A 14,394-nucleotide genomic window follows, 5' to 3' on the forward strand; every position below is an offset into this window, starting at 1 on the left:
TTCACGAGATACAAACTATCCAGATTTTCTTTTCCTTCTTGTGTCACCTTTGGTAATCTGTGTCTTTCTCAAGATTCACCCATTTCACCGAAGACGTAGCATTTAAAATTGGCACAAGGGCCTTCATACTTAAAAGGGTTCCCATAGTATCCTCTTAGTGCCTGTGGGATCTGCCGTGATGCTCTTTCATTTCTGAAACAGGAGACGTATCGTCTTTCTGTTTTTCTTGACCATTCTAGCTAGAGCTTAAAAATGCCTCTGAACTTTTCAGAAACTACCCTCTGCCTCCGCAGGGTTGCTGCATTTGGCTGTAGCGTTTTCTACTGTCTTGCTCTCTGCTGTCCTCTTCTTTCTTCTACTGTCTCAGGTTCGGACGTGGTTCTCTTTTCTGGTCCCAGAGAGAGAGCTGAGACCACAGATCTTGGACTTTTCCAATTAATCCACACTCGCCATCACGACGCCGAGACTCTTTCCGGTGTGGGTACACCCAGGGCAGCAGTTTCACCTGCGGCAGACGTGAGATTTCCCAGCCCCCAGCGATAAACACCGAGCCGGCGCACTGAGAAAGGCCGTGGCACGCGCCTCGACGCGGGCTGTTCCGAGCATCTCTAGGTGCCGCTAAGAGAGAGAAAGGGCTGCCGATGAAAGAGGCATGTTATTGACTGTGAGACGGTGCTGGATCTCAGGTGTGCTCGGACGTGGGGAGTGCGCCCACAGACGATGAGCCGTGGAAGATGACCTGCACTGCACACAGGTGGTCACAGCCATCTTACCTGGTACGTTTACACTCTGTGTTTAATTACATTCGCTTCGTGTAATTTACACATACAGTGTATGACGCCTCTATATAGAATATTGCATATAAAACTGAAGTGGTGCCAGAGAGAACCCCGGCCTTACTCCCAAGGCACGGGAGGGCATCTCGTCTCTGCACTAAGCACATCTGCTCGAGAGCCCGGGACAGCCTCTATTAAGCAAGTAAGTGCCCGAGGCTCCACTTAAACACACTGGATGACACATTCTCACAGGTCTCAACTTCCTCTGAAGAGAAAGAAGAAGAGCCAGACAGAGACACGGGGCACCAGGGGGAAAACCAGGGCCAACAAGGGAGGCCAAGCGCCACACGGGCAGCCCCCAGGGTCAGAGCCGGCCGGGACGCGGTTTGAAACCCGGCTCTCCCGTCACAGCCCTGTAGCTCAGCCCCCTCTGAAGGCAGGACGGAAGGCGGGCCGCCCACACTGGCTCGCGGCCGGACCGGGTTCGTCGACTGCTGGCATTTGAATTTCAGCCGATTAGGGCCGGGCAAGCTGCAGAGAGGAGGCCGAGAGAGGGAGGCCTTCGACTCGAAGGGGAAAAGCCAGGCAGAGGCAAAAGCAGACGCCGGATGCCTTGGGCAGAACGGCCCTGCCTTCCAGGCCCTCCCAGGAGGAGCAGGGGACGAGCGCCCCGGGCCGGGCTGGGAGCTGCTGCTCCGGGAGGCAGGACCGGAGGCCCAGGCAGAGGTGCCCTGTACGCCGAGCCTCGGGGTAGCCTTCCTCTGCAGGACCGCTGGTCTCCGTCTTTCCTTCTGCTTCCCGCCGTTCCCGGCTCTGTAAGGCCAACCCTGGATTTTGCTTTCCTTTGTCATCTTCGTGGTGGGACGATACACATGGATCCCTGGGCTGCGTTCGCTGCGCCCACAGCACCCAAGCTCGGCTCTCACGGCCGCTCAGTTCTGAGTATTTCGTAACTTTTAAAGAGTATTTCCTCTTGGGGTTCCCGTCGTGGCGCAGTGGTTAACGAATCCGACTAGGAACCATGAGGTTGCGGGTTCCATCCCTGGCCTCGCTCAGTGGGTTAAGGATCCGGCGTTGCCGTGAGCTGTGGTGTAGGTCGCAGACACAGCTCGGATCCTGCGTTGCTGTGGCTCTGGCGTAGGCCGGTGGCTACAGCTCCGATGGGACCCCTAGCCTGGGAACCTCCATGTGCCGCGGGAGCGGTCCTAGAAGAGGCAAAAAGACAAAAAACAAACAAACAAACAAAAAAGTATTTCCTCTTTAAGGACCTGCTTTCAAAGAGTAAGATTTTTAGTTCCCAGACGCTCCTAAAGCGACCGTTACCGCGCTCCGCCTCCACCGCATGCTGCTCTGAGAACAGTTCACATGCCGTCGATTCTCTGGGGTCATGAACGCTTCCCTTGCAGCCTGGCACGCACTTCACTTCTGCGAACGGCCCACCCTGCTCAGAAGTGGCGTGGGTGGTGTGCTTGCTGAGTGTCTTGTTCTGCTTGCTGCTGTCAGGCCCGAGCTGAGCAACCTTGTCAAAATCTGAATGATTGTCTTCACTTTTTATCCACTTGGTCGGCCTCAGCACCCGCCTTCCTGGCTCACCCATTGCTACCCACGTTTCCGTCCGACCTCACCTGGCGTATTTCAAGGCCGTGGTGCTGGACGGACAGAGCCGTGGTCGCTGACATGCATCTCTTGGTCGCCTGCTCTTTTTACCGTGATAAAACATTTTCCTTGTCCTTTTCATACTTTTTTTCTTCGACACATATTAAAACTGTTGCTCCACCTTTCTTGGCCTCCTGTTTCTCTTCTTTCATCTTCTGATTTTCTTTCCTCGTTGGCTGCGCTGCAGCATGTGGACGTCCCTGGGCCACGGCTGGAACCCAAGCTGCTGCAGCGACAACGCTGAACCCTTAACCTGCTGGGCCACGGGGGAGCGCATTCTCTGATTTTCAGCCTTTCAAGTCTCTTTTATTTACTTATTTTTTGTCTTTTTGCCTCTTCTAGGGCCGCTCCCGTGGCACATGGAGGTTCCCAGACTAGGGGTCGAACCAGAGCTGCAGCTGCCGGCCTACACCCCAGCCACAGCAACACGGGATCCGAGCCGGGTCTGCGACCTACACCACAGCTCACGGCAACGCTGGATCGTTAACCCACTGAGCCATGATGGGAACTCCCAGCCTTTCAAGTCTTTTGTTTTATTTATTTATTTATCTTTTTAGGGCCTTGCCTACGGCATACGGAGGTTCCCAGGCTAGGGGTCGAATCAGAGCTGCAGCTGCCGGCCTGCACCACGGCCACAGCAGGGCGCGCGGCACCCAAGCAGGGCAACGGGGGGAGGAGCCGGCCCGAGCCCTGGTGCCCACCTGCCCCACCCCACCCCGGTGGGCCCAGCCGCGCCCAAGGACGTTTCTGACTCAGCGAGCGGACTGGCCGCGGGCATCATCGATCCTAGCCCCCGACGGCAGCCCAGGACCGGGCTCAGGGAGGGAGCCGGCGGCCCGTGCCGTTCCGCCTGGTTCCGTCTGGTTCTTAGCAGCATAAATCAGGGTTCTGCATGTCAACTTTCTAAGAGAGCTCTGCTACAAGACATTATGACGTTCATCTCGCTCGAGTGTGCGTCAGAGACAGGGGACCACGCGAGCACATCGTCTAGTCTGGGGAGAAAAATACTTTCCTGCGAGTGGGCACAGGACGAGGTATGGCGTGAAGGACTGGAAACTCCCCGAAGCCGTCAGGGCAGCAGCATCGGCGTACCTTAGGGCCACGGCGGGCAGGCCTCCGGAGGAGACATGCGAATGAGCCCCAATTACATTTGCCTCCTCGAAGGCCTAAGACGCCACGTGCGACATTCCTACAGAGTAAGGAACCTGGTGAGACAAGGCCACTGGCTAACAGGTCTAGACTGCCCGCCTTCAGACCTAAGAAGGCAGTCATCGACTCAGTCTTTGCAAGAAGCAAGGAAGTCCACAGACGCAAGGCGCAGACTGAGTGGGAGGCAGCAAGCGTGCTCTCCAGCAGGGGACCACATTTGAGAAAAGCCTCCAGAGGATAAACGGTTAAGCCCAGCATCAAACGCCAGCAAGAATTTATGTTTCCAAAGGTACTTCTGACTGCATCTTGGCTGAGTCTTGAGGACAAAATGCACAGCAAATGTCACAGGTGTCACAAAACACAAAGCCGGAGTCCGCGGTGAGACAAGCAGGACGCGGCGCGTGGCCCCGCCACCGGCAGGTGCAGGCCTCCGAGTCCAGCTGCAGGGCAGGGCGTCTGGCCGCCTCGCCCACTGGGCAAACGTGAGGGCAGGGCTTGCCCAGCGGGCAAATATATGCTGATATCATGCCATTAGCATTTCAGCTCCTTGATATCCCTCAGTTTAACTGAAAGGAAGGAAGCACATTTCTTGACCTCCGTTCAATCCAAAATAACATTTGCCATTTTCACTTACGGACAAAGACTGCAAGCAGCACAGGGCAGCGGGCATCAGTCTATTTTACAGCAGGTCCCACGACAAATTAAAGCACTGCCGAGCTCTAACTTCGGGGGCACAAATGTGCCCATAATAAACTGAAAATGGCATCCTGCCACTCGATCCAGTGAGCAGAAGACAGCCTAAGGACACAAGATACTTGGGACTCGTATGCTATATTCATAAGCGAGTAAGGAAATACACGGAGAGTAACGGATTCCTCGCTTCAGAACCAGTGAAGTTATGAAATTATGAGTTTCTGAATATAAGAAAGACTGGGGCAAAAATGAAACAAAAATCGGACAAGGATGTCTCCCAACAACGACTTCGGCATCAAATAAGAGTCACACGCACACCTGCCCCACACGCATTGTGTGCGTGTCACCTAAGGCTGGACTCTGTTTACAAGGCACAGGACACTGGTTGGCAGCTGTGCCGCACACGGGTGCAGTGCTGCTAAGTCGTCCTCGTAGTCACAAAGGAACCTTCCTGAACAAGGCCCTTTCCTAGCTCACTCAGGCTCAGGTTCACTGCCCAAGAGGTAAGGGCAGCAGTCGTCCGCAGCTGAAAGCCTGGTTCCATTCTCGAAACGAGGGGGTGACCAACTATGGTCCCCAGGCCAACTCTGGCCCACAGCTTGTTTTAGAAAGTAAAGTGTTACTGGAACACAGCCACCCTCACTTGTTCCCATACTGGCTATGGCTCTTCCATGCTGTGACAGCAGAGCTGGGACCCTCTGGCTCTCAAAGCCTGAACTATTTCCTACCTGGTCCTGCACAGAAAGTCCACGGACCCCCTTCGCGCTACTCTGAGCTTCCCTGCCCTTATGTACCTGAATCCTAAATCCTGAAGCCCTAGACTTGGTTAAATAAGACAGAACCTCGCACAGTGAAACATCATGCAATCACTGCAAATGATGTTTGCTCCGAGTTTCCAGGGGCCAAGGATAAATAAGTGTGCTAGGTTAAGGTTTAAGCACGCAAAATTATAAATTCAGTCTAATTACATCCAAGCCAAAGTGTACACACACAGGAAAAAAGATGGACTTTTTAAGCCAAAAATCAACACTAATTGTGGCTAGGAGGGTAAAATCTTGGACTTTTTTCTTCTTCTTACTAAAGCAAATTTTCTAATTTTTAACTGTAAAATATTAAATGGATTTTTAATGGGGACAAAAACACCTTTAACCAAAAAAGGTAAGTATTACCGGCAAACTCTCCCGGCTGAGGGCCGCCCCTCCCCCGCCCCCTCCGCAGGCAGGGATTGCTCTGTCCCTTGGGGCCACGGCCGGGACACCCCTGCCTGGCAGAAAGCGCCCATTTACATAGGGAACCTTCAGGCTGCGTCCTGTCTCCTCAATGAGATGGAGAATTTCTGGGGCAAGTGCTCCGCGCAGGTTTCAAGGACAGGGTGGTAGTTAGGAAATCACTTCTTGGGCCCCAAGTGAAATGAACAACTCCCTGCGTCATCTCGACAGAGAGCTTCCTGAGGGCGGGTCAAACGGCACCACAAACCTGTTCTGACCGCCGGCGCGGAGGAGAGAGTCCGAGGAGAAACTCGCTCATAAGTGAAGGAACAGAAAGACCAACAGTCACGGCAGGGCAGCCAGTCTGGCCCCTCTTTCTCCAGCCCCGGACATGGGTCCGAGTGGCCTCTGCCGGGCCCCCCTCCTCTGTCCCCCGCCTCCCCTCCTGCTGCCTCCCAGCTCCTCAGTGTCACCGCCCAGCATGCCCGCTCAGGCTGCGGCCCCTGTCCCTCCAGGAGTCCCATCCAGGTGTCCTGGGTTTCAAACGTGCACAGCAGCCACCCCCCCGCCCCCGCTGCCAGCACCTCCCGTCACCTCCCGTCACACGCTCCGTGCTTGGTCACGGCCCTGCCTCACATGACATCCAGCTCAGCTCTCTTCTGTCCGTGGGCCGTGCCCCTCGGGGACCCTGTCGGCCACCCCCTCCTCCAGCTCCTGAGGGATCAGCTGCACTAGAAGAGGCCTCTGCCTGGGGGTGACCCACCGCCAGGCCTGGGGGGCTGGGGTGAAGGGGGAACGCCCCTGCCAGGGTCAGCACAATGCTGTCACAGAGGCAACGCTGCAAGTCCAAGTTCTTATCCTACCCGCAGCTCGGGGCCACCGCAGGCCATCGCGCCCCAGAGGCCTGGCTTGTCTCTGCACGTCCTCCAGGGCCGTGGGGAAGGAGCGGGACGGCAGGTCTGCGAGGCAGGACAGCCTGGCGGGGCGCTGAGGAAGGCGCCCGGAGCCCAGGGAACCCACGCAGCCGTGCTGCAGAGCCAGGGTCTCCCAGCCGAGGACTAGACACACGTGGAGGTTTCCAGCAAAACACGCAATGGAAAAGCAGGTATTAAAAGAGAGGCAACTGGCGAGGGGAAAGGCTGGGTGTGGAGCAGGAAGCCCCAGGTGCCACTGCGCGTCCTGCCGGGCCGGGGTCTCGGAAGGGCCCACGTGTGTTTCCTCCGTCACAGTCGCCAGAGCGCGGAACTTCCCAAAAGAGCGGTGGTGGGAAAAACTCGTGACTTTTTTTTTTTTTTTTTACTGCTAAGAATAAGTTGAAAGATCCTGCTTTAACTCCAGCAAGGACTTAAGCGACTCAGGAAGGCTTTTTGTTGTTCAAGAGAAATCCCACTCTCCAGCCTGACCAACCCTGGGGCTATCCAGCGACACGGCCGCGGCCAGCGAAGGTGCTGAGAGGGGTCCCTGGGACCCACACGCATGTCCAACCGGGGTGCTGCCGCCGGGGCCCCAAGAGGAAAGCCCCCGGCCCCGGCCCGAGCCTCGGGGGACCACTCACCAGCGCAGGGCGATTTTGATGGGGGTGGTGAGGCACGAGGTGAACAGGTCGGCCGGGAGGTCCGGGACCATGGGCAGGAGCTCGTGCGCCTCGCAGGCTGCCAGCTGAATGCAGTTCTTCATGGACGGGGGCAAGGGCATCTGGGCCAGCGGGTGGCTGGGGTTGATAGCGGCCACCTGCAGGGGCAGGAAGGGAGAGGGCGGCTTAACAATTGGCACAACCAGAGAGCGAGCCCGAGACGGGATGCGAAGGCAGGACCCGGCCACCGGGCTGGAAGCTGGGGCTCCAGCCGCCGAAGGCTCTCCCGGGACGAGGTCCCTCGGACACCCTCGAGGCCAGTCTCTGGCCAGTGTTCTCCACAGTTTTCGCCACCGAAACGCTGGCGGCCCATCGGAGCCTGAGCAGCCTGCAGGCCCATCGCGGGGAGGAAGAGCCAGCCACGGACGCAGCGGGCTGGGCGCCCAGGGTGACTCAGGGTAATTTCGTTTCTCCTATGCGTCTCTCATTTCCGACTAGGAACCATGAGGTTTGGGGTTTGATCCCTGGCCTCGCTCAGTGGGTTACGGACCCAGCGTTGTCGGGAGCTGTGGTGTCGGTCACAGACACGGCTCGGATCCCTCGTTGCTGTGGCTCTGGTGTAGGCTGGCAATGACAGGTCCGATTCTACCCCTCGTCTAGGAACCTCCATGTGCCACGGGTGCGGCCATGAAAAGAAGAGAAGAAAAATAAAACAAGTGTCAATCTCTTGAAAAAAAAAAAAAAACAGGGCAAAGCATTCAAAAGTTAACGAAAAAAATCTCAGGACTTTCAGATACAAGCCTTCACCAAGGTCATGGTACGGAAGGCGGGTCCTGACCCGAGGGCCGTTTTTCCATCCCATCTGGCCCCTCCTGGGTCCACGCCACGCACTGCGCCACTAACACAAGTGCACTGCGGGGTTCTTTCCGAAGAGCAGCCTCCGGGGCGCTGTGTGAGCTGCACAGACACAAAGCTGTGCACTCACAAACCCCCAACGCGGCACACGCCAGGCCACGCCGTCGTCAGCGCTCCTGACGCGACCTTGTCCTGGCTCTCAAATAAACACTGTCCTTCCACTAAGAACCCAGAGGCCACGGCAGGGAGGGAAACCCAGGGTACAAATCAAATGGGGGTGCACTCAAGGATCAATACCAGGGGAACCGTAACGAGCCCTGTGATTTCTAGAGGCATTTTTTCCCTGTAGTAAAATACACGTAACGTGAGCTGGCCGCCTTCGCCGTTTAATTTGTCTGGTCCGGGGCATCAGGCGCCTTCACACGGTGCAGCTGTCGCCAGAGTGGGCTTTCAGAGCACAGAGAAAGGGAAGACAGAACCACGTTTAATCCTCTCCTTGGCTCCCGCTTCGCGAGCTAAAATAGCACGGCGGCGCGGCAGCCTGCCCCGCACAGGAACTGTGTTTCCAGGTCTGCAGTGACAGCCGCGAGGAAGGATGACGGCCTGGGCGCCGGCGGCCCGCGGCGCAGGGGTCCTGAGTCACCGGCGGGGGAGCGCGGAGCCGGCAGATGTGTCAGAGGCAGCCGGGCGGCTGCACTGCAGCCCCGGTCGCGGGGGAGCCGCTCCCTCGCGAGAAGCAGCCAGGCTCCGAGGGAGGCTGGGAACCCGGGGAGCGGGCAGGGCCAAGCCCTGGAGAGTGAAAGGAGCCTTCTCAGGAGCAGCACTGCCGCTGGCCCGGGCCTGGCAGGGACCGAGACGGGGAGGGAGGGCACCCGGACGCGACACTGTCAAGTGCTCGTGTGGGTGACGGGTTACGACTTCTCTGCTTAAGATCTGTTTCCACCGTAAATTACTTCCCGAGAACCGAAGAGCAGGTCCTCCGGCCACGGCCCCCAGACGCTGCAGGCCCCCAGGGTCTTCGCGGAGACACAGGCCCCCATGGGGAGGCAGGTTCAAGGGGACGGTCCCTGGGTGTCAGGTCACTGCCCTTCCTTTGCGGGGCTGTCAGGCAGCGAGACCACAGGTGCGCTGTGCCAGGCCTGCCTTGGGCTGCCCTCCAGGTCCGCCAGCATTGGGTTAGGGTTGGGGGAAGGGCCTGGGGCGCAGAAGGGACAAAGGGGACAGGGAGACGCGGAAACGTCTTTATCCCAAATAAGTCTCCTAGAGCCCAAATTTCCCAATTCAAAACGGTCGCTGATAGAAGACTCGAACTCCTAAACCCGCCCCTGCAGGTGCTGCTGTGCAGAGGAGCGGAAAGCACTCTGTGCGGCTGCAGATGATCTGAAGTGGGGAACACAGTCCCTCGCACTCACGTGGGACTCTTGTCACACAGGGCACCCAGAAGGCAGGTGACAGCTCTGCGCTGGGGTTAATTAGAATCAGAAACATTTCTTTAAAAATGACATTAAGACAAAGGATTCCAGCAGTTCATTCTCTAAGCTGCTAACGTGGGAATAAAACCAATCCAAATTCTTTTAACGGATGAGCTCTTTCCCATGCGCTGCTGTTTCGTTTTTAATCTAAGATTCTGGCCTTGTGATTGAAATTGTCTTTGCAAACAGCCTGCATGTAACTACTGGTGACTCACAGAGCTTTACAGAGGCCCTGGCGCAGCAGGGGGCAGGTCCAGCAGGGAGCAGCACCCACCCCGGAGGGCAGCAGTGGGCAGGTCCAGCAGGGAGCAGCACCCACCCCGGAGGGCAGCAGGGGGCAGGTCCATCAGGGAGCAGCACCCACCGGAGGGCACACGCAGACGCCTGTTACCCGAAGGGGCTTCTCCTGGGAGCCTAGAGCTGGACACCAGGGAAACTCTGATCTTTGAAAGCTCACTGGGGGAGTTCCCGGGCAGCTCAGCTGATTAAGAAGCTAGTGGGGTCACTGCAGCGGCTCAGTCACTGCTGTGGTGCGGGTTCCATGCCTGGCCTGGGAACCTCTGCATGCTGCAGGAAAGGAAAAAAAAAATTAATTAAAAAAAAAATAAAAGCTCACTAGAGCTTTCTGGAGGATTTGGGAAAGATCCAGAAAAACTTCAGACGTGATACACAGCAACCAGATCCAAGAAAGACATCTGCTTCCTCTTCCACACGTGCGGAAAACCAGCGTTCGCACCGCGAGCTCCCAGGAAGGCCGGCCAGCAGCTCCCACAGGGCCCCCGGAGCACCCGCTCCAGAAGCACCGCGTGCGGGTGGGGCCGGGGGAGGGCGCCTGCACCTTGCTTTTTCTAAATAAAACTCTGACATCGAGCTGCTTCTTTTCTCTGTACACATGGGAGAGACATCTTGATAAAGAGAGGAAGGCCCTGATAACTTCAGGAGGCTTTAACAAGTGGCGTTCTGAAAATAACATCTACCTGGTAACAATTCCAGTTCCAGCTTACGGCAATTTGTATTCTCCACTCAACACCACCCACTCACAACGGACATTTCTGCCAAGTTCAGAGACTGAGGTCTGGAAGCAGTCGGGTATTGCTAACCCAGCTCATTTCCCAGATACTAATGGGCCATCCGCCATGCGACAGACGCTGAACGAAAAACAGCAGATACCAAGTGGAAGCAGCAACTGGGGGAGGGTTCTTTCTTTTTTTCTCTTTTTGGTCTTGCCCCGTGGCATGCAGAAGTTCCCGCGCCAGGGATCAAACCTGCGTCCCAACGGAGCCACAGCAGCGATAGCTCGGATCCTTAGCCTGCGGGGCCTCCAGGGGGCTCCGGTGATTTTTAAACATGTAACTTACGTATTCTCTATATATCAAATACTAAACAGCAACTTAAAGCAAGTGGCACCTATTGCTGGGAAGCACGAACTCCAGGCCGAGAGAGCAGCAGGAGGTGCCTCTGTTGCAGGAAGACGTTTAATGACACAGAGGACCCCCAGCGGCGCCCCCACAGGACAGCCAGAGAGCTGGCCTCACGCAGCAGTCACCTCCGTGGACCGTTCCCTGTTCTAAGGCCACATAATCGTTGGCAATTGAACAACGTCTAAAATGCTCCAGAACCACTCTAGAGCTCAGCGAAGACGCGGAATGAAACGTTATAACACAGTTCTGCTCCCCGATTACTGCTCATCAGCAATGAAAGGAACAGACGCTCAGAAGCCCTGCGGTCCTTCACAGCAGGGAGAGAACTTCCATCTGGGGGCGACTGTGAATAACGCTGCCGTGAACCCGTGCACACGTGTGGGGTGGACACTGCTTCAGGTCTCCTGGGCCTCAACCTGGCAGTGGAGCTCGAGGTGGACACCCGAGGCGCCGCCAGACTGCTTTCCGGGCGCCTTGCACGCCCGCCCTCCGCGTGGGAGCGATGGTCGCAATTCCTCCCCGTCCCGGCCGGACTTGTCATCACCCCGGCGGTTGCCATCCTAGCGGGTGTGGGTGGGCCTCGCTGCAGGTGTGACCTGTGTCCCTCGTGACTGACGGTGTCCTTTTCCTGCCTTACTGTGTGGCCAGAACTCCTGGCACCACGCAGAGTAAGAATGCGGAGAACGCACAACCTTGCCCTGCTCCCCACCTTGGCGGGAAAACGTGAACGTTTACCCTTGAGCATGACTGCCGACAACTGTAGGTTTACAGATGCCCTTTATCAAGCGGAAGAAGCTCCCTCTACCCTTTGTTTCCTAAGGGTTGGTTTGATTGATTATTTGATTGGTTGTCTTTTTACGGCCGCACCTGCAGCATATGAAGGTTTCCAGGCTAGGGGTCGAATCAGAGCTACAGCTGCCGGCCTCCAGCACAGACTCAGCACCACCACACCCGAGCCGCCTCTGCGACCCTACACCACAGCTCTCGGCAACGCCGGATCCTCAACCCCCTGAGCGGGGCCGGGGATGGAACCTGCATCATCATGGATACTAGTCAGGTTCGTTGTCGCTGAGCCACGGCGGGACTCCCACTTAATTCCTTTTTTTTTTTTTGGTCTTTCTTAGGGCCGCACCCACAGCACATGGAGGTTCCCAGACTAGGGGTCAAACCGGAGCTGCAGCCGCCAGCCTACACCACAGCCACAGCAACGCGGGAACCGAGCCGTGTCTGCCACCTACACCACAGCTCACGGCAACGCCGGCTCCTTAACCCACTGAGCAAGGTCAGGGATCGAACCCTTGACGTCAGGGTTCCCGGTCGGATTCGCTAACCACTGCACCACGACGGGAACTCCCCACTTATTTACTTTTAATTCGTGAAAGAATGTTGAATTTTGTCAACAACTCTTTCTGGTGTCGACGGATGCGATTCCACGACTCTTCTTCAGTTTGTTAGTTTGAGGAATGACGTGACTCTCCTTCTGGATTTGCTGCAGCTGATGTGCTGTTGTTTGGTTGAGGACTTTTGCCTCTAAATTGGTGGCAGCCAGAGGTCGCCAGCTTTTTGCCTTGTAAGGTAGACCCACTTTGGCGTCAGGAGGATGACCTCATGAAATGAAATGGGGAGTATTTCCTCCCTGTTCTCTTTCCCGGACGAGACTGTGGAAAATTGGTATTCTTTAGCTCTGTGGTGGAATTCTCTAGCGAAACTGCCTGGGCCTGGAGATTCCCTTTCCAGGAACTTTAAAATAATAAATTCGTTTTCCCGACCCCTCATATTACCTATTTCGTTTTGGGCAGATTGGGTGGTTTGTGGTTTTACAGGAACTGGTCCGTTTCTTTGAAGTTGTCAAATTCATGATCGCAAAGTCGCCCCTCACATTATTCCCTCACTAGTGTTTCAATGGCGATGGAATCTGGAATCTTCTTTGTCTCTCTTTTTAGGGCCACACCTGTGGGTCATGGGCGTTCCCAGGCTAGGGGGCTAGTGGTCAAGACGGAGCTGCAGCTGCTGGTCCACGCCGCAGCCACAGCCGCTCGGGATCCAGGCTGCGTCTGTGACCGACACCACAGCTCGTGGCAACGCTGGATCCCCAGGCCGCGGACGGAGGCCAGGGATCGAGCCCATGTCCTCAGGGATACCAGTTGGGTTTGCTGCTGCTGAGCCACGAGGGAACCCCGAATGGCCTCTCTTTTCTATGTGAGTTAGTTAGTCCTGCTACAGCCTCACCTGCTTCACTGATTGTTTCTGAGACTCAGCGTCCCCTTTCACGGACGTTTCTCCCCTCCTTTCTGTTTTCAGTTCCTACAGTTCCTGTTCTGATCATATCGTTCTCTCCCGTCCGGTTGCTTTGGGGTTATGCTGCCCTCCTCTCCCGGTTTCCTGAGGCAGTGGGTACCAGGAAGCGGGGCCTTGGGGAGGGATGAACCCGTGGGGGTGAAGGCCTCCTGAGTGGGATCAGGGCCCTTCTCAAAGCAGCCCGGGGAGCGCCCAGTGTGGTCCCGGGAGAGCTGGGACGGGGGGTTGATCCCAGGCCCAGCACAGTGGGTTAAGGATCTGGCTTTGCCACAGCTGCGGCTTAGTTGGCAGCGGCGGCTCGGAACTGATCCCTGGCCCGGGAATAAGCAAATACGGCGGCCTGAGAGCTCCCTGACCCCTTCCGCTGCGTGAGGACGCAGGGAGAAGGCCGGCCCTGAACTAGGAAGAGGCCCTCACCCACCCAAGCTGCGCTGTGATCCCGGGCTGGCCAGCCTCCAGAGCGGTAAGGCATACATCTCTGTTGTTTAGCAGCCTCCCGGTCCGTGGTGTTTTGTCACAGTGGCGCAAATGGACTGAGACAGACAGGAACCTAGATCCTTAATTTGATGCTCTCGCCATTTTCCTGCAGAAGGATCCAGTGTTCTAAGCGTCCCTCTCGAGTGCTTTAGCTGCACCTCATCAATACTGACATGCTGTACATTCCCTCTCATTCACTTAATCTATTTCCTTTTATTTCCCTTGAGACCTCTCACCTATCGGTTACGTGGCTGTTTTTCTGAAATCTCCCTGCTGTCTATCACGGACTTCTGGTTGATTCCACTACGGTCACAGAGCATAACTGTGTGATTTCCGTTATTACTACTTATTATTTCCCCACAGCTGTGACTTCGATTATTATTTTTGTTATTATTTCCCAACACGGTTGTGGCTGGGATTATCTGACAATGCTGAGGTTCCCTGCTTTAGTACCTGACGGGCGGGGCACGGACACTGGCGTGTCTCGCGGCTGCGGCTGGCGGCTGTGGCCTTCCGCAAGGGCCATCAGATCCTTCTAACTGACGCCCAGCGGAGAGGACTGCTTCGTCCTCCGTCTCCGCCTGGCCGTCCCCCTGGCACGCTGCGGAAGCCTTGCTCTCCCGGGGTGAGAGGGACCCTGAGGACACACGCCTTCTCCTCGCATCTGACCTTCGTGTTAAGAGAAGCCACCGGCCCTCGTGCCCCGCCCCTCAAGTGGGCTGGTACCGCCCCACCTGCCCTTCTCCCCGCGTTTGGCTCTCTGGCCCCCCGCTTTAGCGCAGCCGTTTCTCTCGTGGCCGTCAGAAGCACCACGGC

General features: G+C 56.6%; 1 protein-coding gene across 4 annotated transcripts in view; it reads right to left on the bottom strand.

The window, feature by feature from the left end:
- RPTOR (regulatory associated protein of MTOR complex 1) overlaps positions 1-14,394 on the bottom strand; it is a 280,347-nt gene that overhangs the window by 122,424 nt on the left and 143,529 nt on the right. For all 4 annotated transcript variants that reach the window (XM_047757543.1, XM_047757542.1, XM_047757544.1 and 1 more), the window contains one exon: positions 7,038-7,213. In XM_047757543.1, the coding sequence (XP_047613499.1) occupies positions 7,038-7,213 (176 nt within the window). The remainder of the gene's footprint in view (positions 1-7,037; positions 7,214-14,394) is intronic.

Source organism: Phacochoerus africanus, chromosome 14 (genome assembly GCF_016906955.1).
Source record: "Phacochoerus africanus isolate WHEZ1 chromosome 14, ROS_Pafr_v1, whole genome shotgun sequence".
NCBI classification, from domain to species: Eukaryota; Metazoa; Chordata; class Mammalia; order Artiodactyla; family Suidae; genus Phacochoerus; species Phacochoerus africanus.